Source organism: Sceloporus undulatus, chromosome 3 (assembly GCF_019175285.1).
Source record: "Sceloporus undulatus isolate JIND9_A2432 ecotype Alabama chromosome 3, SceUnd_v1.1, whole genome shotgun sequence".
NCBI classification, from domain to species: domain Eukaryota; kingdom Metazoa; phylum Chordata; class Lepidosauria; order Squamata; family Phrynosomatidae; genus Sceloporus; species Sceloporus undulatus.
This window is the reverse complement of record NC_056524.1, coordinates 77807415-77833457: the sequence shown is the minus strand read 5'-3', so window position 1 is coordinate 77833457 and position 26043 is coordinate 77807415. Positions and strand designations below refer to the sequence as shown.

Genomic DNA, 26043 nt, shown 5'->3' with positions numbered 1-26043 from the left:
TCAGGCAGACCCAGCAACATCAGGGACAGCTGAAGGAAGAGGCCCTCCCTCCTCAACTGTCATCTTGGCCCAGAGGAGCCGATCAGGCAGACCCAGCAACATCAGGGACATCCTGAAGGAAGAGGCCCCTCCCTCCTCAACTGTCATTTTGGCCTCAGAGGAGCGACAGGCAGACCCAGCAACATCAGGGACTGCCTGAAGGAAGAGGCTCCTCCCTCCTCTACTGTCATCTTGGCCTCAGAGGGAGCGATCAGGCAGACCCAGCAACATCAGGGACTGCCTGAAGGACGAACTTCTCCCTCCTTTAACTGTCACCTTGTATTTTGTATTATATTACAATTTTACTGTACACCGCTATGATCATTGCGGAATAGTGGTCATAAATAAAACACATTATTATGTATTATTATTATTATTATTATTATTATTATTATTAAATGACAGTTCCCAAAAATGCATCTGATCTCTGGTTTCCTCGCCTAATATTAATATTAATATTATGGGCCAAAATCACAAATGTCTACCTACAGCTCAAGAATTCTGGTTGCCTGAAGAAAGTGTTTGATATAAGTTTGTCCCTTTAAATCTGCCTCAAATCTTGCCCAACATTTTGAAGTCAGATACTAGATATACCACTATTTGAGAATGCTGATGAAATTGGATCATTTGCAGTTTTAAGGAAAAAATTAATATCTTATAGCTGATTTAACTTCTTAACTGAATTTAACATTTGGTTTTAGTTACTAATCTAAGTAGTATGATAGTCTATGTACCTTAAAGAATGATTATTTGATCAGTGCAAGTAGTCCTTCTACTCATGAAGATCACAGCTGTTTCACACTGCCATTGTGTTCATAGTTACTATGTCCAATTCATCATGTGGTAGCCATAACCATAACATTATTGGTTATGAGTGATACTCTATAAAAATTGTATTATAATTTGTATTTGAAATGCTAAAAAATTAATCAGTATTTGGTAAATCACATTCAACATCTGTTATTAATAGTCTGTCTCATATTAATATTTAATACTGACTCTGTCATGCCAAGAAATGCTCATTATTTCTCTGCAACTTTTAGAGAAAGCTTATTTTATGGGTGCTTGACTAGATTGGGGCTTACCTCAAATTGTGTAGGCCACTAGGGTGATCAAATCTAGCATATTGGAATGACAGAGTAAGAATGCCAAGTCACATAGCAATGGCATTCATCACAACTTTACATTTCATAGTTCTGCATTAACTTACTTCATGGCATTTTAGATAGCCCAGATTTTTTTGCCTATCTTAGCAGTTACTACTTTTCCTGAAAGAGACAATTCCTAGGATTCAAATATGTTGGTTCCATAGCTCAACAGAATTGTTATGAAGTGCTCAGAAGGATCCAAGATAACAACATATACCAAATAATAATAATAATGGCAGCACTGATGTTCTTTCATAGCAGGATAAGGTACTATCCTGGTAAGTTGTGGATGCAACAATCCAATGACTCTCCAGAGGTATTTGCTGTCATGTTTCTGCCCATCAGAAGCCATGGAAAAACAGAACTCAACAGCACTCACACTATGCTTTGTTATAACTGGTGAAACAAGATTCTCCCGCTTAGTTCAACATGTGTTCCTACTGATACTATGGAAGGTGATTCTATAGATGTTATAAGCACCAATTGGATATTGTTTGTGAAAAGATATGGATACTAATTCAAAAATACTGCCAGCAAGAATCATTGGATCGTATGGGAATGTCCCACCCTTAATTTCAATTTTTTTTCTTTTTAAATGTGGACTTCTCTGCAGGGTTACTTTTGCTCTTTCTTTTATACTCATAGATGTTTCAGCATAACCTTGCACTAAAAAAAAAGTTTTGTGCAGGGAATCTGTTTTCCATCTCACCTTCTGTAAAATACAATCTGTCCTTCACAGGTATCATCTGCCCTTTATGATGCTGCTAATGTGTCCCAGTTTTACCATTAGAATGTCTTGTTACCAGCCAGGTGCTGCTATTGGCATTACAATGCTTGGAGTAAAGTCAACTATGGAAGAATATGTTTTATGTCAGAGAAGGCAAGAGAGCCAAGAGATGAATTGAATTCCTTTCTGATGAATCTTTTATGGATCAGCAGATTTATTCAGAGTTATTTAAAAAGCAGTTAACATTCCATTAGCAACAAACTGTGATCTGTGTCAGCACTAAGATACTGTTCAGTCATTTATTTTAGAGCAAGAAGTCACTGCAGGGATAAATGCAATCATTAAATATCTAGCAGGCAGATAAATACCAAGGCACAGCTAGGGTGTTTATCTTTTATATTCTAAATGTTACGTTTACATGTTACAGTTTTACTGGAATGTTTGGATTTTTATTCTTCTTGCTCACATCAGACAAGAAAGCAAACAAACAGTTCTCATTTTCTGGATCATTCAGACTTGCAACCAATTTTTTTTGTTTGTTTGTTTAAACTGCAGGAAAATGAGCAAATATATGCCAGAATTCTTTTTGCATATTATGATAACATGATAAAAATCATTGAGGGAGATCCAGCATGATGTAGTGGTTTGAGCATTGGACTAGGATTCTGAGAGATCAGGGATCAATCCATAAAAATTCACTGGTTAAGTCACACTCCCTCAGCTCCAGAGGAAGACAGTGACAAAAACCCATGTGAACAAATATTACCATATTACTATGATGTTTTTATCTTAGGGTCACCATATCTCAGAAATGACTTGATGGTAGACAACATCAAAATCATTGTGAAAGTGGTTGTGCAAGAGGTTACATCAGTGAAATTCCTTGTGTAGTTAATCATTTCACAAGCATATATACAACCCTCTCTCAGTTAGAGGGCCCAATCAGCCATTGCACAATGGAAACTCTCCAGGCTGTGACAGCAGTTGGGCAATTGGCTATACAGCTGTTGAACCCAGTGTAACTACAGTGGCATTTGTTACACTGTGCTAAAATTATGCCTGGCATTATCCTTCGCCTAAGCAAGACTGGAGAATCCCAAATGTTTTCCGTCAATGTTTTATTCCCTTAAAGAACAGCTCAAGGGCAGATATGTGTAGTTATGTGAAATATATGCTCATAAAGATCCCTATAGCCCAGGGATCCTTTAGGGCAGCCCCCCCCCAAGTTGGGATTTTGAAGGCCACAAAAAACTGCCCTGTGGGGCTGCACTTTCTCCACTTCTGCTCTAAGAGAAAGTCCAAATCAGGAGGGGGCCTTTCAGTCCATGACCAGGGAAAAACAACCAGAAGAAACGGGAAATGCTAAAAAAAAAAAGGTAGATAAATGTGCCCCTTTAGATGTGCTTAGATTACAACTCCCAAGATTTCTTGCCAGTAGCCATGCTATAGACTAAAAGAGGGTGTAAGGTGTACAGAGCTTAAACCTTTCTCAGGAAGTCATTGTGGAATGAACCTGTTTTTAAAGAAGTAACAGAACCAACTTTGTAGGCAAATGCTAAAATGTCTGGGTGACAATGCAGGAGAACTGGGTGACAAACACTACCTTGCCAACATCTCTAACAAGTCCTAGCTTCTCTGGCAATATAATGTTGTGATACCATCCGCCTGAAAAGGTCTTGCCATAACCCAAGCTTATTTTTTCATTAACACTGTGCAAGAATGTATTCATGGTATGGACAGAATAAATATTCTCTGTTATCTGGAATATTAGTCAGATTTCTCCAGAGATTGAAGTTTGTTATTGTTGTATGCCTTAAAATAATTTCCGAGTTATAGAAAACCTAAGGCGAATCTATCATGAGGTTTTCTGGGTAAGTTTCTTCAGATGGGGTTTGACATTGCCATTCTCTGAGACTGAGAGAGTGTGACTTGTCCAAAGTCACTCAGTGGGTTTCATGGCCAAACCGGGATTTCAACACTGGTGTCCAGAGCCATACTCCAACACTCAAATCACTATACCACACTGGCTCCATAGATTGAAGTACAGCATTAATATTCTCTAACATAACAATAAGATCCCTTCAAAACTCCCAGCACAGCCAATTTGTTGCTTTAGTACTAAAATGAACAGTCTTGTTTTTTGCATTTTGTATATCCAAACAAATATCCACCTTGGTTTTGTGTTCTATGGTTTAGTATCATTCAATATATCTGTGAGTGTTTTTGTATATACATAAATGTACATTCCATGAGCATGTTATGAACATCTATTTTATAGTCTTATTTTAACAAGTTCATGTGTTTTAAATGTTTTATATGTTTTATATACATTTTATTGTTTAATGGCCTGTTGGCTGAAATAAAGTTGAAATGAAAGTACTAAAACTGAAATGCTGGAAGGTGAGGAGGGCATAGACAGACACACTGTTTTGAGGTCTTTCATATGACCTCATACATACTTCTGAACCTACATTTATCCTAAAATTTGGTTGGACTAGCAGGGTTAAGCACCATTGTTGGTATGCTTCCAAGAAGGATCAGATCAAGTGAATGAGTGGACCTAGACCCTTAGCCAAACCACAATGTCAACATAGATAAGGTTTCCAATCACAGAGTTGGTGATTCCCTATTACACAAAAGTATGATACTTTTATTGGCCAGCCAAAATGCACAAAACACATAATGTAAACTTTTGAACCTCTACTGACTTCTTCATCAAGAAAAAAACATTAAAAAAGTAATATAGGAGGGGGGAGTGTTAATGTTGGAGTCACAGGCATATATTTTTAAAAATACATTTTGTCTCTGCTGCAGTTCAATTGGTTGGGAGCAATGTAGGCCTCTCTTGGCCATGTGGGAACTCTAGATAAAGGACAATAAAAATTAACTCCATTAGCAGCAGTAAAACAATCCCTCTTGGGATCCAGAGTGATCCCTGTTATTATGATGGCTACATAGGGACATAGATCCAAATACTGACCATTCATTCTAATGGTACTTGCACATCTTATAGTAAGAAATTGCCACTTGTTGAATGTGCTAATGTATGTTGGGAGCTGACCCAGATCACAATGGCCTTCATGACTGAATGAATATAAGTGTCTCACAGCATCTTTCTCAATTTCTCTGCCAAGTACAGCTCAGCCAGAATTTGTCAGTTCTTATGCTACTGATACAATTTTACTGTGCTCCTGCCAATGAAGCTGACACAGCAGAGACAATAAATCAGCAGGCTCCACCAGTTCCACATCATCAGTATTATAAATGCCTCCTGCAGGGCATGCAGTGCCAAGTGCCCTTGCTGTTTGCAATGCTTGAAACAACTTTGTAAAATTTGAAAATTTTAGGATAGTTTGCAAAAAGTAGAATATATACAGGAAACAAAAAGTAGTGGCTGGAATTCAGTATTGCAGTTGCAGATTCATTATCTGGAGTTAAGGATTTTAATTGGTCTGTATTCAGAAATAGTGCTTTACAGTACCCAGTCCATATTAACAACCAGCAGGTGGATCAGGCAAAGGATGTCTATTCAACAGGGAATTAGGGTGCAAGGATGATGTTTCCTACCCGACCCATTGGTGAAGGAGGTTATGACTGATGTTATGTATTTGTTGGCCTGTTGTTGTTCCCCGCTTCGATCCATTAGGAAAAGTAAGTGACAAATAAATATGATGATGATGACGATGACGACAACAGCAATGACAAGGATTTACAACAGGAATCCTGCTTCTGTTTATCACAGTCTCACTTGCTGGCGGGAAATGGTTGGAAACATACTCTTCCTTGTGCCTCGACTGCCAGGTGAGCAGACCTGCTTTGCCCAACCTAGCTACTGGGTATTAATGTGAGACTGGGCAGGAGATGTTACTTTGTTACACATACATAGCTAAGTGGCCAATGTAGAATACTGGTGAGCATTTTTAGATGCTCACAAAATTCTCAGTGTCTCACACACAAAACCTGTAGAAATTTTTCATTTTAGTACAGAATAAGCAAGTTATTAAAGTGTTGTTTAAAAAAAATAACTGTAGTAATCTATGGAATGAGTTCATTTATTAATGAAGTGCACTGAAATGTTTTGAAATATTGGATAACCTTTTCCTTCATGTGTGTTTTGATTACAGCAACACTAATATAGTGATTTGCATTGCACTAATAGTCTGTGTTTAGCCATCTTGTTGAATCTTTACTGTTACTCTAAAAACAGATGCACTGTTATATTGATGTTAAAGCACAGCAAGAGTTTTTCAACCACTTAGTTCTTGCTTGGTTGTTGCCCTCTGATGAAGAAGAAATAGAAAATACGGTGAAATTATTCACCATGTTCTCCCAAATATAAGAAACAAAAAAACTCTACAGTAAATTGCTAACAGGGGGACAGACAGGCCTATAGGGCACCCTTGTCACATGCTAGGGGTTGGCCGAGGGCGCACTGCCCATACGTGCCTCACCCCTAGCATGTGACGAAGGCATCAAAATAGCAGCGCCCTGTACACACGGGCGCCGCCATTTTGACGCAACGGACACCTAGCGTCTGCATGTCGTGCCCCCTTGTGATGTTGCAAGTGCGCCATTGTCTTTTGCAGGTTCTTTTTGCCACACGATGAAGCCACACGGTTTGTCCACTGTGGCTTCCTCCCGTGGCAAAACAAGGCGCCAGCAGACCACCTTTTTTGGGTGGTCTGTACCCCGCCTTAATTGCTCTGGGATTTATTGTTTTATAGTGTAGCCTATCTACTGACAAGACAAAATATACTTTTGTATAAAATAAAGGTATTGTACTTTTATTTTCCTCTAAGCATGAGTGGAGCTCCTTTAATGGTGGATGACACACCAGTGGATAACAGCTTCATATTTTCACGTACATAGTTGCGTTGCTGCACTGTCGTTGATCTCATAAATGGAAGGTGACAATCAACCTTTGCTGATGAAATTGGTGGCACAGTCTGGGGAGGCAGGCCATTGATTTCATACATCCATTGCATTGCTGCTGTCTGAAAACACAAACAACAAGTTTCAACAGAAGATGTGTTCATGGTCTATTACTGTGAAACATATCTACCACAATCTGGGTAATTGGGTCATTGACTATTCTCCACAGAGGGGTTCCTCAAAAAACTTCATTACTGGAATTGTACCAGGGTGGGGGAAAAAACATTACCATGCATAATAAGCAAGGGAGAACATTTCATTTTATGAAGAGCAGCATGTTTGAAATATGTACACTGTCTAGCGCCCTAGGTAATCTCAACTCTTTTTAATGTGCAACCATTTCAAATGCAGTTTTGAGGGAATTATTTCACAGTAGGAAATAAACAAAAATAACAAATGGGATGCTGGCTTTATTTGTACCCAAAGGATTAAAGGGGGGAGGGGTGCTTAAAATAAACAGCATCAACCTTTAGTGTCTTCCTTTGGGTGAAGTATGTTTTTCTACCAGTATCACAAGATGACTCACTTGACCTCAGAGGGCCAGAGGGTTTCATACAGTAACCTCTATTTCTGGAGTTAATGTGACATATGGTTATGTGTTATAGGAACAAGTTTTATTGCGGACAGAAAAAACAGCCATACTCTTCTCATTAGCATAGCACAGTTCCTCATAGATTCTTATATACACGACAAGGCTCCTGTGCAAAGCTATTCTATCCCATAGGGTACATAAATAGCTCTCTTCCCACTTGTTTAAAAAACCCAAAGCCACTCTTAATTAGAAGCACGATCACAATGTGCGAATTGAAGAGATAACAATGGTGATGGTAGTGTCTTTCCTAAAGACTTTTAATTAAATTCAACAGTGGCACACACCTTGTTTCAGAGTCAAAAAAAACTCACAAGAACATGCTAAAGATATCTTGCCAGCTCATTTTAATAGAAGTGAATATACAGTTGCCCTTCCTAATGAGTGGATCTGAGATTTGCGCCCTTGAATATACATGGAGGGGCAACTTCCGTTATTTGCAATGGCCTGCATGCACAGGTGTGCACTCCATGCAAGCCTATGGGACTTGTAAGCCTAAGGGCAGGGAACCGTCTATTATCCCCTCTGTTGTAAGCCACCCGGATTCCCAGTGATTGGGCGGCATATAAATAAATAAATCCTATTATTATTATTATTATTATTATTATTATTAGCCACTGTTTTTGCAGGGAGGGGGGGCAGAATGGATCTCCCATGAAAATGGAGGGCCAATTGTATACTGAAGAGGCCTTCTCTTTTGTCCCTGATAGCCTTATTCTCCAATAGTAAAAAGATTCTTGAGCAGCATCACCCTCCAAACACAGCAATTCTGATCTGGAGTTTTTGCCTATTTATTCAGGTGACACGCAGACATCTTCTTTATTGCTCTAGCCAACTGTAGCTGGCCAGCAGCAATTCATTATTATAGATTACTTTGGATGTATTGCTGGAACATGGTTAAGCTTTATGAGAAAAAGTTGCAAGAAAACGGTAAGTGTATTTGCTTCTGTACTCTTCCTGTGCAATAGGACTCTGCATATGCTTTAGATTAACTACTGTTACCATGTTGCTGAAACTCTAAACTATGGTTAAACTTAACTCCTAGTACTTGAAACAATCCAGTTTAGAACTTGACTTGTTTAAACTCATCATAGTGAAAAGTAGCCAGTTCTGTGGGTTCACACATTGTGACAATCCACAGTTGCTATTTTAAATAAATAAATGATAGTAATAAATCTAGAACTTACCACAGTCTAAGCACAATGCTATATAATATATAAATATAATAAATATTTATCTATAAATATATAAATAAGGCCTAGATAACATATGTTAAAAGCATAATTAAAGCATTTAACAGCTGTGATTTAGTAAGTGAACATGAAAAGCCCTTATGTGTTAGGTATGTTAAACCAAAAGAGAGAGTGAGTGTATGTGTGTGACTTGAATGTAATAACATACACTGGCAAACTTCATTTGATGTGAAATAAAATAAAATGCAGAGCAATGATATTGCAAATTATGCCCAAATTTAGTGCTAGCAAAAAGAAAAAGTGCTAGCAAAAGGGAGGCGGACATTATACAGAATGAACTAATTGCCTTATTAACCCTTCCACAAGGTTAAATTATTTGTATTGATTCATATATCTTTTATTAAGTTTAAAAGAAATTTAACATCAAGTTTATAGTTAACTATGAGCAGTATTTACAGGACATTATAAAGTCAGGGAAAAAAAGATCTCAGTAGGTGAAGCAACTTGGAATGCAGCAGATACAGAAAACCACTAAGAAATCACTCTTGCTTATAAAACCTCTTTTTAAAATCACCCTCAGTCTTTTTATTCATGGGACATGGATTTAAGCTATAGCTGGCAATCAGTTATTGTTGGCATCATCTAAACATAAACTGCACTGACTTGCTAGACTTTAAATTTGACAATGCATAATTATGTAGTGTATTATATATCACTGCCTTTGGCTATGCAAAAATATGTACAATTTTATAACTGCTGCTTTTAATCAGAAGTCTGCAAAAAGAATAGAGTATTATAATATTCTTCTGAAACTCTTATCTCAAGCCTCATGCAGACAGGCAAAAATAAAGCTGCTTCAGGTCACTTTGGAGGTGTACTGTTTCAATGATGCATGCATCCTAAGAGTCCAGAAGCTGCGCCAAAGCTGTGCTGCAGTCCTTAGGACTGGATCGTGGCTTTGGTATGGCTTCCAAACTCTTAGGATGCATGCATCATTGAAACAGCATACCTCCAAAGTTACTCGAAGCAACTTTATTTTGGCTTGTCTGTATGGAGTCTCAGATAGCTAAATTGCAACAATATTTTAGACCTGAAAGAAAAATCTTTGATCCTGAAGATATTGCTATGCTATGACATCCATCATTCATCATATTAAACACATATTAAAATAGAAATGTTGAATAATTAATCAAAAGAATGGCCAATTAATCAACTCTAAAAATAATAAATATATAGAATGTTATTTGATGTTTTACAATGTGGTTTACTATATATTACTGCTTTGATTGTAAGACACATGTGTGCTATTGTTATCAAATGACAAGATATAAAACTAAAAATACATTTAAAAAATGAAACAACACTTCACTGATGTATCTGAGCCCTACCCCACTGGATTATACCGTGCTGAAGAATGTTGGATATCCTATAGCCTATCTGCATGCAAATACTGCCTGAAAATACATACTGCTCCCTTTTCCAGTATCAGCATCATAAAATGGGGCCAGAACATAATACCAGGATATGGGGAGAGGGAGCTAAGAAAAAAGTAGGCAATGGGGGGAAATCTAGTAGGATTACAAACTGATAATGACATTTGGACCTCTGTAAAATTCCAGCAACAAAGCAGGGTGAAGACACTAAAAGCATCAGTTGGAAGCATCAAGGAATACTGCTACAGTGTTCCCTTTTGATACACATACACACTGTTAAAAGGTGGGTAGCCAGCAATGCTACAACTACTCCTTACCCCAGCAAGAATCACTTTTATGAAGATTTTTCTGTTTTAAAAGTTAATTCAGTTCTTTAAATGCAGTGCTTTCCCCTCTGCAATGCGGCTGATAGAACTCCCTATATTTCTTTGGGGGGGGGGGGGATGGAATAAGGGAAATGCCTTTTTATTTTCCCAGGCTTTTAAAATACAAATTCTGCTTTGCATTTTTTCCCAATTTCTATTTAATTGTTTTATTCTTTTTGTAATATACACTGAGATTATGATCAAAGGAGAGTATAAAGCACTTACAATAGGAAATGAAATAATAAATAAGAAAGCCTCTAGGCTTTGCTCTGCTGAGTGACTAATGACATTATTGAGGACAACCAAAAAGTGAACAAAAATTAACAGTAGTTGGGAAAGAAAGGGCAAATGTGTTACACTGACTTTGGAATCTGATAGCTTTCTAGGAAGAATGTCCCAAGGGGAATCAGTGAATCTTCTACATAGTCAGATACATATGTTCTGCTTGTGTTTGGAGTTTGCAAATCTCTATGTAATGGATTTCAAATGGTGCATTCAAAATATAGGTAGAATATTAATGCTTTCCACTCTCACATAGGTGGCTCATGGACTGAGGAGGGGGTACTTCCTGACCCCCCCCCCTCTCTGCTCAGGTTATAGATTACTTCTAAATTATTTCAAAGCATTATGCAATAGGAGAACCACTGAACATTGTTCCATGATAGCTTTTTACTTCCTAGCTACAGTCCCTAGAATCTAGAGCCTAGGCAACATTAAAGAATGCTTGGTGTAGTAGTTCAACAACATCTGGAGAAACATCCAATTCCTACCACTAGTCTATACACATATCACTTCCTTCCTTTTTTTACTCCACAATTAATAAGATATACCAACTGATCCTGGACAGACATTAATGTATGCAGATGAATTTTCAGGTAGTCTTTCCTCATATATTTAAATGTAAGCCTTCTACTATAGGCCTAAAATAAATGTCATTGGTCTAGGACTTCACTGGGAGCTTGAATGCAGATACTCCTATCTGATGAATGCTTATAGTTAAATGCAGTACAGTATCTAAAATAATGTTCCCAAGTCAAAAGTATTCTGACTCACAATTTTCAGGATGAAACAGCTGGGTATTAGCAAAAATCAATTAGAACAATGGCCAAGTTGTAAAACACAGGCTTTCCACCTAGAGGTCAATCTCTGACATATCTGTTAAAACCTGTTTAAATACTTATTTATCTGTTAAATACGTATTTAAATAATTATACATATAAAGAACAATGAGAAATAGAAAGTAGAATGGCTCATAGAAAGTGACAATGTATTATTTTTTAAAAATTCAAGCTTGGTGGAGGGTAGAGGAAGTTAAACACTTTACACTGGTAATTACACAATGTATCAGATGTAACACAATGTTTTTTTTTTAATATGTAAGACTTAATAAAAATATTTTTTAAAAACCCATTATATTTAACTAACATTAAGAGTTTAGGAAACAGGTCTCATTCAAAGTGAACAGTAGCAGACTAGGTGAGACTAGACAGCTCATTCTTTGTAAGGCAGCTTCTTGCCATATATACTCAACTATAAGTCATGAAATTTATGCCCCAAAATGAACTCCAAAATCATCGGTCAACTTATACATGGGGCAATAATGTTCCTAAAAGAAGTGCCTGTCTTCCTCTGTAGCCAGGGATCTTTAAACAGCTCCCCATTTGAGACCCTGTGTGCTATCTTCTCCCATATCTCTCTCTCTCTCTCTCTCTCTCTCTCTCTCTGGCGCATTACACACGCGCCTAAAGTATATACCGTGTACGTACTAGGGTTGCCAGGAGGCGTCTCTTCCAGACACCCCCAACCCTAGTATGTACACAGTACGTACAAAATGGCGGTGCCCATTCTAGATGGGAGCACCATTAGGACGTCACGAACGCGCCACCTCCAAACGGGGTGGCGCGGACATGACGTCCTCACGCCACGCGAGGGCGGCTGGGACGCCTTTTTTGCGACCCTGGAAGGAGCTCCGAAATGGAGTTCCTTCTAGGATTTGCCTCGCTGGTGCAGCCTTTAGACAGCTGCGCCAGCGATGCAAGGCAGAAAGGGGCCAAACGGCCCCTTTCTCCTCCTCCCCGCCACCATCGGGTGTCCTTGGGGCATGAAGCTCCAAGGACCCCCCTTTCCAGACCGCGGGGAAGCGGCCTTTTGCCACTTCCCCGTGGCCTGAAAAGTGGCGGATTGGGGCCTCAGAGGCTGCCGCTGTGGCAGCTGAGGACCCAATCCAGCGGGGAAAGGGCTGGATACAGGCCGCCCCAAACGGGCGGTCTGTAACGCGCCTCTGTGTCTTAACCCTCAGCCTTACCTCACAGCCAGAGCAAACAAACAGCTGGTGAGACAAGGGAAAGCAAGTGAGAGAGAGTTTGCTTCCCTATTTGAGTCCCCGCACACTCTTGTGTGCCTTTTCCCTCAGCTTTCAATGGCGGGATACAGACTGCCCAAAAAGGGCGGTCTCCCATTGCCCTGGTTTGCTCCACGAGGGAGCCGCAGCAGACAAACCACGTGCCTCCATCACGGAGCAAAAAACCCCGCAAAAAACGGGTTCTTCTTGTAGCACCTTTGTGATGCCGCAAGGTGCCAATGGCGCACTTGTGGCATCACAAAGGCGCCGGGACGTGCACACGCTATGCATCCATCATGTCAAAATAGCAGCACCCATATGTACAGGGCACCGCCATTTTGACACCCTCAATCAAGTGAGAGGGGCGAGTCGCGTCTGGAAGTGCTGCCCCTTGCACGTAACAATGGCGCCCCGTAGGGCCCATCTGTACAGCGGCCTTCATAGCCAGAGCTAACAAACAGCTGGTGAGGCGGGGAGAGAGAGAGCGTGTGTGTGTATGTCAAGGCTTGTACCCCAGTGAAGGGAAGAGGGGGGTCTGTATCCCGTTTCACCAGCTATGAGCTTTGGGAATCCTGGGGGTGAAGGGAAGAGAGAGAGGTTTGTACCCCAATTTTCAAGCCATGAGCCTTGGAAATCCTTTTAGTAAAGGGAGTGGGGGGGACAGAGAGTGCATAGGGCCCCCCCCCCCCATTTTCCATGCTGTGACTCTTGGAAGAGGTCCAGAGAGGGAGAAGGAGGGAGGGAAGTGGTGTTTTGTTTCCCCCTTTAGATCTTCGGTAGCATTCCCCAGTGTTTGACCCTCAACTTATCCTCAGGTCATATCAAAATCCATGATTTTGGCCTCAAAAACTGCCCTCGACTAATACATGAGGTCAACTTATACACGAGTATATACAGTATGTTCAAACACTATTGCTGTGTTGAGCACTGGATGAAGGGCTCATATATTGTGGATGGGAAAACTGACAGGAAAGCATTTAATTGAGAAATGTATCAAATTAGTTTAAAAGAAATATGGCCACCAATAAAAGTGAGCTGCATAATGGACTAAGAAATGTCCAATCACTTCATTGGAAAAGTTATTTATCCTGAAAGGACACACATTGAAATCATTGTAGCAACTGAAGAAAATCACTTGCTAGATGTGCACCTGGCTGATCTGCTTTCAGACTTGTATAACAAATCGAGTCAAGACAAGCTCTTGGCAATTTCCAAAACTTCAAGAATCCTTCTTTTTCTCCTCCTCTCCTACTTCAAATGTTGCTAAAATATACAACTGGTTTTTTTTTTATTTTGCTTGTTCCCAACTGTCTGCAATAATTAATTCTTATCACTAGGAAATAATGTGAATTCTATCATATTCTCCTCAGTGTAAGTATATCTGTTTATCTATGCTCCCCAAACGTTCCTGAAACACTTTATTTAGTAGCAAATGAAAAAGTAGACTACACAAGTAAACAATGCAATATTATCACCATCCTATAAAATAATGGATTTACCATCACTAAAAGAAACTGAGCCAGCAACATGCTGAGCTCAAGTGATCTGAGAAGAAAAACAGAGAAAGTCAAAATCAAGAAAGACAAAAGAAGCTCTGAATGAAATAAAATTGATTATAAATATAATTGGTCTAGAAACCTTTGGCATTCCTTTCTACATCCCCAATCCCACTCCAAATAATACAGTGAATGAACAGAAATGTTCTCCATACTAATTTGAAATTCTACATTTCTTATCTGATGCACCAGAACACATTTCTTTTAAATTGCCCACAGAGATAGCAAGAAATACTGATGGAAACAGGGAAAAAAATTCAGGCACTTTGTTACAGCAAACTAGATCAATTTCACTAGCAAGAAAAACAAGTCTTAGAAGGGATCATTTATACCATTTATTTAAGAAGGAATGTCTGTAAGTCCACAAACATACCAGAGTAAAGCAGCCTATCAAGAATCCAATTGTTAGGACTCACCTGTATTACTAATATTGCTTTATGTTTCTTGCTGTACATACTGGGTTTGAACCCAACCGTTATGCAGGTGCCTGCTGTGTCAAGTGGAAGCAGTTCCCCAGCTTGAGGCCATACAACAAAATCTGGATCACTACCTGGCAGAAAGTATGCTGTATAAGGATCTGGATACCTAGTAAAGAACATGAGAGTAAAGTCAGCATTTACTTTCATTCACTCTTTGTCCTATATAATAACATCCTGCTATTAAAGATCATCAATTAAACAATGCTCTTATTGTTTCGTTTAATTAATTCATATATTCTTAGTTGTGCTGACTTTCTGAAATACTTGCAAAATAGTGTAGCAATGTGAAATGATCACAATATCTCAAAGAAAACCTTGCACTGATTACTATCCTCTCCTGTAATAGCTCTTCACATGCATGCCTAGCAAGATCCATTTCAAAATAAAGTTCTTAGGGAAAGTAAGACACATTCATGCCCAGGGATGAATCACATTCTCACCCCCAGAAAACTCTGTTGATAAATCACCTTAGGGTTGCCATAAGTTGAAAATTATTATTATTATTAACCTTTATTTATAAAGCGCTGTAAATTTACACAGTGCTGTACATACAATCTTTTTAATTGTACGGTTCCCTGCCCTCAGGCTTACAATCTAAAAAGACACGACACAAAAGGAGAAGGCAAAGGTGGTGGGGAAAGGGCCTCTCTAGTAGGATAATACATATAAAATACATAACAATACAGGAAATGATTCAATAATGACTTGAAGGCCCACAACAACAACACATAATTACAGTAACTGTATTGTAACTGCTTTTTTCAAAAAACAAGTTTCTGTTCTAATCCAAATTATGGAATCTTTACACAATAGACTCCAATAAAATACGCTAATTATTTCTATGTACTGATGAGCAATTCTGTAATATTTATTCCATATCCAACTGAATGACATCACAGAACAATAATACAAATAAGTTAAGAACTACAGTCGGCCCTCGACTTACGTGGGGATCCGTTCCGGATCCCTCCGCGTAAGGCGAATTCCGCCTATGCTCAAGCCCCATTAGAAACAATGGGGCTCATGCATGGCGACGCAGCAGTGCAGCAGCACGTGGGGTGCAACGGGCACACGCACCCATTCAATTGAATGGGACGCCCCGGATGCGCCCGCAGCTTGAGCGCGTAAGCTCAAGTCCACGTAAAGCACGCCCGTGTATGACGCGGGCGCGCTGTAGTTTAATTAATTTATTTGCTCATAATGTGTGTAATTTACTACACTGGTAATTTAAAATAATATGAACAACAACTAAAAAGAACAAGAGACTTCTCTCACAAAATCAGTGAAACAAAAGGAAAATTCAAACCATGCATAGGAAAGCTCAATGACTAACAGAGGAACATACTAATGGCCAAGACAAAACAAAAAAGATAATGGAAACAATACACATAAGAGCTACACAAAAAAGATGAAAGGAAGAATGATAAATGAGAAGAAGAATCATAAATTTTGGAAATTGAAGCAAAAGCTGCACTAAGAGCGATTAAGATGAATAAATCACCAGAACAGATGAGAGAGCTACCAGGAGAGTTACATAAAATTTACAGAAGCAGAATCTACATGAGTTCTAACTAAAATGTGCCAGCATATATGGAAAAGAAAACAGTGGCCCACATATTGGAGATTACCAATATATGCCCCTAAACCCAAAACAGGGGACGCAAATGATTGCATCAGTTATAGGATTGTTGTATTGATTTCACAAGCAAGTAAGTTCATGCTCAAGATTCTACAGGAAAGACTTCTGTTTTATAGACTATAGCAAAGCCTTTGACTGCATAGATCACAAAAGGCTATGGATTGCACTTAAAGAGCTGGGTGTGCCAAAAATTCAAAGTCAAAGAACAAAGTGCAAATGCAGTTTTAAGGCTGAACATTAAGAAAACTAAAATAATGACCACAGAGCATGTCCATCAATTCAACATGGAGGATGAGGATATTGAAATTTCCAAAGGCTTCCCATATGTTGGATCAATCATTGATCAGAACAGAAACTGCAATCAAGAAATCAGAAGTCTAGGATTAGGAAGGGCAGCTATGAAAGAACTAAACAAGATCCAGAAGTGCAAAAATATACAACTGAACACTATAGTGGGGGTTGTTCATATTTTCCATCATTATATATGGGTGCAAGATCTGGATAGTAAAGAAAGCTGATAGAAAGAAAATCAACTCATTTGAGATGTGGTGTTGGAGAAGAGTTCTGTGGATACTGTGGATGGCTAAAAAAAAACAGACAAATGAGTACAAAAGCAAATTGGATCTATACTTCCTCTAGAAGCCAAAATGAGCACATTGAGGCTATCATGCTTTAGCCACATCATGAGAAGACATGACTCACTAGAAAAGACAATAATGCTTGAAAAGACAGAGGGCAGTAGAAAGAGATGAAGACCACACTCCAGAAGGATAGACTCAATCAAAGAGGACATGGCCCTACGTCTGCAGGTACTGAGCTGAATTGTTGAAGATAGGGTGTCTTGGAAATGCCTCACCAGGTCGCCAGAGGTTGAAGTCGAGGGAAGTTAACAACTAGAAATCAGATTTCCTAAGTTAGATGCTGCTTTTTGACAGCATTAAAAGTAAAAGAGGGCAAATATATTATTATAGTAGTTCATACATATATACTGACATAGCCCAGGAATCCATGTGTAACTCGGGCATGGACACAGAGAATGAGGAACCAGTGGTGCCCAAATGAACACTGGACTCTTAACAGTAGCTCCAGCACTGTGACAAGGTATCATTCTCCTTTTCGAAGCTTGTCTGATAAGAGTGCCTAGAGAGATGGAGAAGTGCTAGGCTTCAAGTCAAATGCCTGGTCTCTTATAATGTCATACCCTGAGGAACTAGGTAGAGCCTAAGCAGAGTAGTCCTTGCTGCCATGTTGCTCTTGCTACTGACCTACAGACACGTAAACACCAATCTTTAGATCACCAGTTAGCAGGCAAATATTTCAACTGTGCAGTGGCTTAGTGGTTAAGGCACCAGTACTGATGATCAGAAGATCAGGAAATTGGCAGTTCGAGGCCGGGTTTTGCATGATGAGGTGAGCTCCTGTCACTAGTTCCAGCTTCTGCCAACCTAGCAGTTCAAAAGCATGCAAATGCAAGTAGATAGATTCAGTGGGAAGGTAACAGCATTCAGTGCAGTCGTACTGGCCACATGACCACCAAAGCAGTCCTCAGACAATGCTGGCTCTTCAGCTTAGAAACAGTAATGAGCACCTCCCCCTACAGTCAGTTACGACTAATAATAATAATAATAATAATAATAATAATAATAATATGTTTTATTTATAAACCGCTATTCCAAATAGATCATAGCGGTGTACAAGAAAATTATATAACAGTACAAGAAAAATCTACAATTAAGATACACTGTATCTTCAGGCTAGCCCCTGATGACGCTGGGCCGGCCTGCTCTCTCCCTCAACGGCCGAAAGATGACAGTTATGGAGGGAGGGCACTCAGTCTTCAGGCCAGCCCCTGATGACGCTGGGTCGGCCTGCTCTCTCCCTTAACTAGGCATTCATGTCAGATGGACTACCTTTACCTTTAAGATACTAACAGCTATTGTTGCTAACAGGTCACTGTAAACTTGGTCCAGCTAAATCATACAGGCAAGGTTCTCATTATCCCTGATTGATTGTTGACTTGATTGATTTGAATGATGAGAGAGATGATCAATGTGCTGTTGTTTCATTAGATGCTGTTGTCCCTTGGACAACTGAAACTTTTCCACATTGACTAAATTTAATTTACCCTGAGAATTTTTAGAGTATTTTGTTCTGGGCTGTTTTATATGACAGTTAAAACCTTGGGCCTGTCTTATGAGAAAAATAGTAATATAAATGGCATTGTGCATGAACCTTCAGAATGTAAATATATTCTTCATGCAGATGAGTTTTTACTCTACTGCTGAACTTTAGTCTTCTATTCTGGCATTAATGAAGGTGGTAATGCTTTTGGAGATTTATTCAATTATTTGCTTAATTGGTCCAAATCAGATGCCAGTGGCAGACAATGTATCACACAATTATTGGCAGCTCTGGTAGTGTACAAATGTTATTATTTATCTTGGAATTTTAATTCCAAAGGACATTTTCTGTATGATTATGTTATTACTCAATATGTCTTTGGATTTTCAGTTTCTTTTCCCCCTGAAATCCCTTTTCCTAGACCCTGCAAATGTTTTAAAAAACTTAAGACTGTGTCTCAAATATTTATTTGAGATTACTTACCTCTTTTGATTTCTTTCAGTATGATGCAGTTTCTTTTTATTGAAGGTGGATTGGACTTTCATGGTCCTAATGTATATCTCCAGTCCAATTTATTGATTCTCCCCTCTCTCTGTTCATTTTTTGCCCTGGATTGTTTTGGAATCATCCTGTCTATGCCTCTTTCTTTCGAAGTCAACAGCATCAGGATCTACACATCTCAGAATAATTTTTTCTTGCTCTTAGAGAACCCCGCAGATGACCGAAACCACAAGTGCCAAGGCTGCAAATCTGGAGGGACCACTGTATAAGGTTTCAGGAATGAACTGAAAAATATTTTGGACACCACTATCCTGTCTATCAAAGGACTGTGTCGTTGGTTGTGATGATCTACCTGGTGGATGCTTCCTCTTATGAGGAAAAGAACCTAAATAATACACTACATTCAGAGCCAGAAGTTGCTGAGATTTAAGGCATCAGCAGCTAAAGAGCAGGACATGCATTTGTTGTTGTGTACCTTTAGGTTGTTTCTAACTTACAGCAACCCTAAGGTTAACCTTCCCCCCCCCCCGGCAAGAGTTGTATAGAGGGGTTTTTGCAGCCTCTAAGGTTGAGAGAGTGTGACCTGTCCAAAGTGACTTAGAGGGTTCCTCTAAGTGGGGATTTGAATCCTGGTCTCAAGACACTTAGGGCCTTGTCGCATAAGCCCCTCTGCCATTACAATTGCATTTCCTATAAAAATTGTATATAATTGAGACTGTAGGTTTCCCTATCATCCTTTTGGACCCAATCCAGGATTAGAGTGCCTGTTAGCACCAAAACCCTATCTCACACACAGATTGTAGTATATATTGCCTTTGATGCTTCTGCTCCCTACCCTCTCCTCCCTTCCATTCTTCATGTGGTCAGCAACACTGCTTGGGAGGGCAAGAGTGGCCTTGGAGAGAAAGAGGGAGGAAGGAGGAAGGGGGGCTAATATAGCTTTGCCCAAATCAATGAGAATGGGACTCGGGAGAAAGGAGATGCATGTGTGTGGGAGAGGGAGAGGGAGAGGGAGAGGGAGAGAAAGAAAGAAAGAAAGATAGAAAGAAAGCTCCGTAGTACCTTTGCAACAACAAAAACTCTAGAAAGGAGCTTGATCTCCCCTGATCACTATCACTTCCTCACCTAAAACATACATATTGATCAATCAAAATTAGCAGAAAAGCACTATTGCACTTTCACACTGAAAATCAAAAATGGATTATTTCTGTAAGTTTAAAAAAACTTATTTTACAATGGTCTCTTATGCTACACTGATGGAACAGCATCAGTGTCATGTGGGAGGGAGGAACTGAACATACTATTATCCTGTTATCCTTCCACTTTACCAACCTTGTGCGATAAACTCCTTAGCAAAATGCTCTAACTGCTACAGATACTGCCTCTCTAGGACATGTCTTGTTATTGTTATGTGCCTTCAAGTCATTTCCAACTTATGAAAATCTAAGGCAATCCTATCACGGGATCTTCTTAACAAGATTTACTCAGAGGGGTGGGTTACTATTGCCTTCCTCTAGGGCTGACAGTATGTGATTAGCCTAAGGTCACCCGGTGGGCTTCTGTGGCTGAGTGGGAATTCAAACGGATACAGCAGACATGACAGCATTTTAGAAAAGGTCTGAGTGTTGGGCGGTGTAATTCACTTGATGCATCTTTTAGACATCTGATGTGGCTATATTCACATACTTTTTTTTTGGATGATCAAGCTATCACTTTTATTGTTTTTGCATTTTGGAGATGTTTATGTGCTTTTAAAACATCTGCTGCTTCTCAGAAGTTTAATAGTGGTCAGTGGAAATGCAGTCTGTTCTCATATTAAGGCAAAAAGACTTATACTGCAACATTAAAAAAAGATAAATGCCCACTTCCTGTTATTCAATAGACTGAGGACCCAACAACCATTTGAATATTTGAAAAAGTAGCACATAATTTATATGGATATCATTTTTGACATCTGAACATCTTTCGTGAAGTTAAAGTCAATGATCTTCAACATACATTCTCACAAACTCATTCACACTAATTCACTAGTTAACTTCCACCCTAACAGTTCTGTATAATCTGCCTATTATAAATGTCTTATCTCTATATATTAATTTTATTGGTAATTCTATCATACATGTAAAGAAGAATTATACAGATCACATCAGTTTACAAAAACTTGTCAAAATAAATAATCCATTCTGTCACAATTTTGTCCCATATATTATTTACACATCTCATAACTTTGTCTCACTCTTTTAGTAGGCATGTCAATTTATTTAACTCTACCATGTCATATAATCTCATAAATCTCATTTTTAAAGGCCTAAAATTAAGATTAAGTAGGACCTCTGGACAAATATCACAACTACTGAAATAAGATGTCTGCTAGCAAGCATAGGAGGATTATTATTATGGATGGGATAATTTCCAACAGGCTCTTGTTAGAAATGAGGGCCACATTTTTTACTTTCTAGTTTGGGAGCCAATGGAGAGTTAAAAACCCACAGTAGGAAAGAAATAAAAATCCTACTCATCACATCAAAGACAAACTTAGATCTGAATCCATTTTCTTCTATGCCAAATATCCAATTGGTAAAGGTATAGAAGGGTTCTTCATATGGCAGCAGTGTGCTCTAAGGCAATCTCCTAGTAATACTATGAAGAAAGTTGTTCAGCATAAGTGAACACAACTAAAACAACAACAACATGAAGCAGGAATTTCCTGGGACATAAATATAATAAATGGATGAGCCCAGTGTGTACTGTTCATTAAATGAATTGAGAAGGGAAAATCAAACTAATCTATAAAACATGATATAACAAGTTAGCACATGCACATACAGACATCTAGATTCTCATCCCAAAGCACCATTAACTAAGCCAGAAACTTTGTGAACTTTAGAGTCCTAAACAGGAGGACAACATGACTAGAACTCTATTCCTGTATCCACTGAAAGCATACTACTATTTTCTACACATAAATTATAAAAAAGGAGGGGGTTGAAAGGATAGTGAGCTTTCAGGAAAACTGGCAGCATAATAAGTTACCATGTTCACTGAAAAGTAGGAGGAAACGAAGAAAGGAGGGGTAGAAATATTTCCCAAGTTTAATAAAGTTATTGTTCTTTAGTTTCTCTGAGGCTAAGTCAAGCTTGCATCATGGGCTTTCCTTCCATATAACTGTAATGATTCAGACTTTATTATATCTTTTCTGAGAAGATTAGGTCTCTTCACAACTATCAAACACCTACCACAAGATTATAGCATTGCCAATGCAATTACTGTACTTGACTTTTGTGCTGTAAAACAGGCTATTGTGTTGAACAAGATAGCTTCATCATTGTCACAGAAAGGTTTGCCATATTTTAAAGAATCCTCTCCAATGACAGCCATGAGACAGCTGTGACAACTGTCCATCTGAGATACATAGATGCAAGAAGTGAGCCCTTTTTAGAAAATCAATAACAGCCAAGGTCATCCTTTGATTGACACGAATTTAAGATTTTATTTCCATTCTCTCTCTATCTCTCCCTCCCCCATCCAAATAATTAAATGACTAGGCAATAAAAAATCAATTTAAATTTATGAAACATTCCAGTCCTCCAAAATTACATATGGGCAATCTTCTCAAATCTCTTCTCTGATGAACCCAGCAATTACCTGGTTTAAAGAAAAGTCACTCATGTAAATTCTGAACCAATCCAAAACTTTCCATGTCCTTGGAGCCTTTCCCCTCCTTTACAGGAACTAAGGGCTACATCAGCAACTATGGGTATTAAAACTGGGGATAGTGGCTACAAGTCCTTCCTGTAAGTCATTAGTTGGGTATATCATTTTGCTCACATTCTTTATTTAACTCTTGCATTGTTCTTCCCTCCACTCTTTACCAGTTCAGTGTTTAGCTCCTGTGGGGCGGGCAAATACTTTGAAGATGAAGTAGTTTTTCCAAGCCTTCTGAGTATGGTAGCTTTTGACTCTTTCAGTTTAAAAGAGAATATTCTGGGGCAAAATTGTGAGTGGTCCTCAATGCAGCCAACTGGTAGGTGCATGGGGAGAGACCCTTTGTCCCGCCCCCCCCCCAAATTTGTCCTCATGCCTCTTAAAAACAGGTGGGTACAATCTCACTGAACTAAATTGTACAGAGACCATTTAAGAAGGTTTTGGTTGATCTCTGACATGTTTTGCTGTGTGTAAAATCTATGTCTGCCAGGGAAGCTTGTTAGATTCCCAAATGTGAGAAGAATCTAGAAGGTTTAAAAGTTTGCCTCTTCTTTTAAGTAAGCCTTTCTGAACATGGCCACATAGCTCGAAAAATCCACAAAAAGCTCCCTGAAACCCTTTTAAGTTCTTCCTTGAATTTTAACTCTAGAGGACTTTGTCTATAGCTTTTTATTTTACATATTTCTTTATTGTACTAATATCTATTTTGGAAAGCCAAAATCAGTGTAGAGCAGAGGTGAACAGCTTCTGGCCCTCTAGATGCTAACTGCCTGGCATGGGCCCTTAATTACTGATGAAAGCTCACTCATGTTTCCATCATTTACTGGTCAACATAACATGCATTTTCATGGGCAAGAAAATGTCCTTGATCTGTTCTCTATCATTTTCTTTGATTCACTTTCTGATAAAAGATATCATGATGAGACCATGTTATCATTTTGAGAGGTGCATTTTGTTTGATCAGTGGGAATGCATCTACAATTCACTGAAGGATATTTAGAAAGCACCATTCCAAATATGCAACACACAAGAAATGACCAACATCATTTCATAATGAACACCCGTAAACTGTAGACTTACTATGCTTACTTGACATACTGATTCAGTAACGCCCTTCAACTGATGCAACATCTATTGACTGCCCACTGTCACATTTTAACTGTGTCATCACCTTGCTATACTCATGATATGTTATTGGTAATAGTTTTCTACTTGCTTTTCTCCTGAATTTTTACACTTCTTTCATCAGTATAATTGATATGTCAAAAGACTAACAGTGCTTGGGGCCCATATGCTTGGAACCAAACTATTTAAATTGTTTAACCTATTTTAACTTGTTGAATTGTTTGATAGTTTGGTAGCTTTTTTAAATCATTTTTTTATTAGTGGCACTGTTTTACATTTGTCAGATTCGTTTTATAGTATGCCTCCTTGAGATCTCTGGATGTCTATAAATACAGTATATATGAGATTTCATCATGACTCTATAACCCTACAGCCTCTGTAAGTGTTAACCTGTTCATCCATCCTCAATAGCACATTTTTTCCACAAATGTCTTGATCAACTGGCACACTGGTGTTTGGATAAAATGGTAGGCAGATTGTTTTGCAAACAAATTTGCCTCTTTGCAAATGGTAAGCTATCAATTTAGTTCTATGTTGCAATGTCCACTTCATTCCTAGACTCACTAGCTGCTTCATTTCATCCCAACAACCCTCAGCCCCAGGAAAAAAAGGCTACAGGTATTTCTCCTTGAAAATTCTTACCTTGTTTGGCTTGTAAGTCTAAATCTAATTCCAGATTCCTTGTTTAAACCAATTGCCTCAATATTGATGACATCATCTACTTCTGGTTCAGTAGCAATGAACAGTATTGGAAATTTCCAGATGCCTCCTGCACTGCGCTGTACCACTAATGTTGCTGGATTCCTTCAAAATTAAGTTTAAGATATTCATTATAACAGAAGGCATAATGAAACATGTCAAATAAATCAATGTCCAAGGTATGAGGCAAGCCCTTATTTCTGCAGATATGTAATGTGGTTACATGGCTGACTTTAAATTAGATTGTAGATATTATTTTTAGTCAGAATAGATATTCATTCATACTTTGAAGAAGCTGTCAGCTAAATATCACATTATTTTTCCTGTGTTTCTGTGAGGAATTGAAGAACCAAACTAATTGGTACAGTATAACTCCTTTGCACTTGTATAGGGGCTACAGTCTTGATTTCTGTATCCTAATTTATCAGGCAGCTGGATGGAGAATTTTTTCAATATGACAACAGTATGGCAGCCTTGAAATTGAGATTTACGTTCTCGTTTCCAAAGAAATATAGAATTCTGTCATTAAAGTCACAGGCAACTCCAACAGGCTTCACTAGAAATGGAATTGTGTTCCTTAGGAAGCTCCAGCTACAAACAGTTATTATTTAGTTAGAACCGTCTAACTAAAAGATTGTATGTACAGTGCTGTGTAAATTTACAGCACTTTATAAATAAAGGTTAATAATAATAATAATAATAATAATAATAATAATAATAATTTCTTTGAACTGCTGCTATCTATTCAAAATGTTTTTCAGATAAAGTTCATCTCAACCACACTGAAAAATATTGTGGAACTGAGAGTGAGTGACAAGGAGTTGACAAAGACCATCCAATAATTTCCAAACAGAGGAAAGATCTGTATCTGTCTTATCTAGGTTCAAATCCAAGCTTGGTAGACAAAGGGAATGCTGTAGATATAACATATCTCGATTTCAGTAAGGCCTTTGACAAAGTCCTCCATGATATTGCTGCAGACAAGCTGGCAAAATGTGGACTAGACAATGTGACTGTTAGGTGGATTTATAATTGGTTGACTGGCCGAACCCAAAGGTGCTCAGCAATGGTTCCTCTTCATCTTAGAGAGAAGTGACTAGTGGGGTCCCACAGGGCTCTGTCCTGGGCCCAGTGCTATTCAACATCTTTATCAATGACTTGGATGGTGAAGGAATAATGGGCATGCTTATCAAATTTGCAGATGACATCAAATTAGGAGGAGTAGCTAATAACCCAGAGGACAGGATCAAAATTCAAAATGACTTTAACAGATTAGAAACCTGGGCCAAAACTAATGAAATGAACTACAACAGGGAGAAGTATAAGATACTGCCCTTAGGCAGAAAAAATGAAATGCATAGATATAGGATGGGGAACACCTGGCCTAAGGAGACTACATGTGAAAGGGATGTGGGAGATCTATTAGACCACATGTTGAACATGAGTCAACA

General features: G+C 38.6%; 1 protein-coding gene across 1 annotated transcript in view; it reads right to left on the bottom strand.

The window, feature by feature from the left end:
- Positions 1-6609: 6609 nt before the first annotated feature.
- Positions 6610-26043, bottom strand: part of CFAP47 (cilia and flagella associated protein 47) — a 350299-nt gene continuing 330865 nt past the window's right edge. The window contains exons 63-65 of the mRNA XM_042458393.1: positions 24536-24697; positions 14740-14908; positions 6610-6908 (exon numbers count right to left, since the gene is read on the bottom strand). Coding sequence (XP_042314327.1) covers positions 6699-6908; positions 14740-14908; positions 24536-24697 — 541 coding nt within the window. The 3' untranslated portion in view covers positions 6610-6698. The remainder of the gene's footprint in view (positions 6909-14739; positions 14909-24535; positions 24698-26043) is intronic.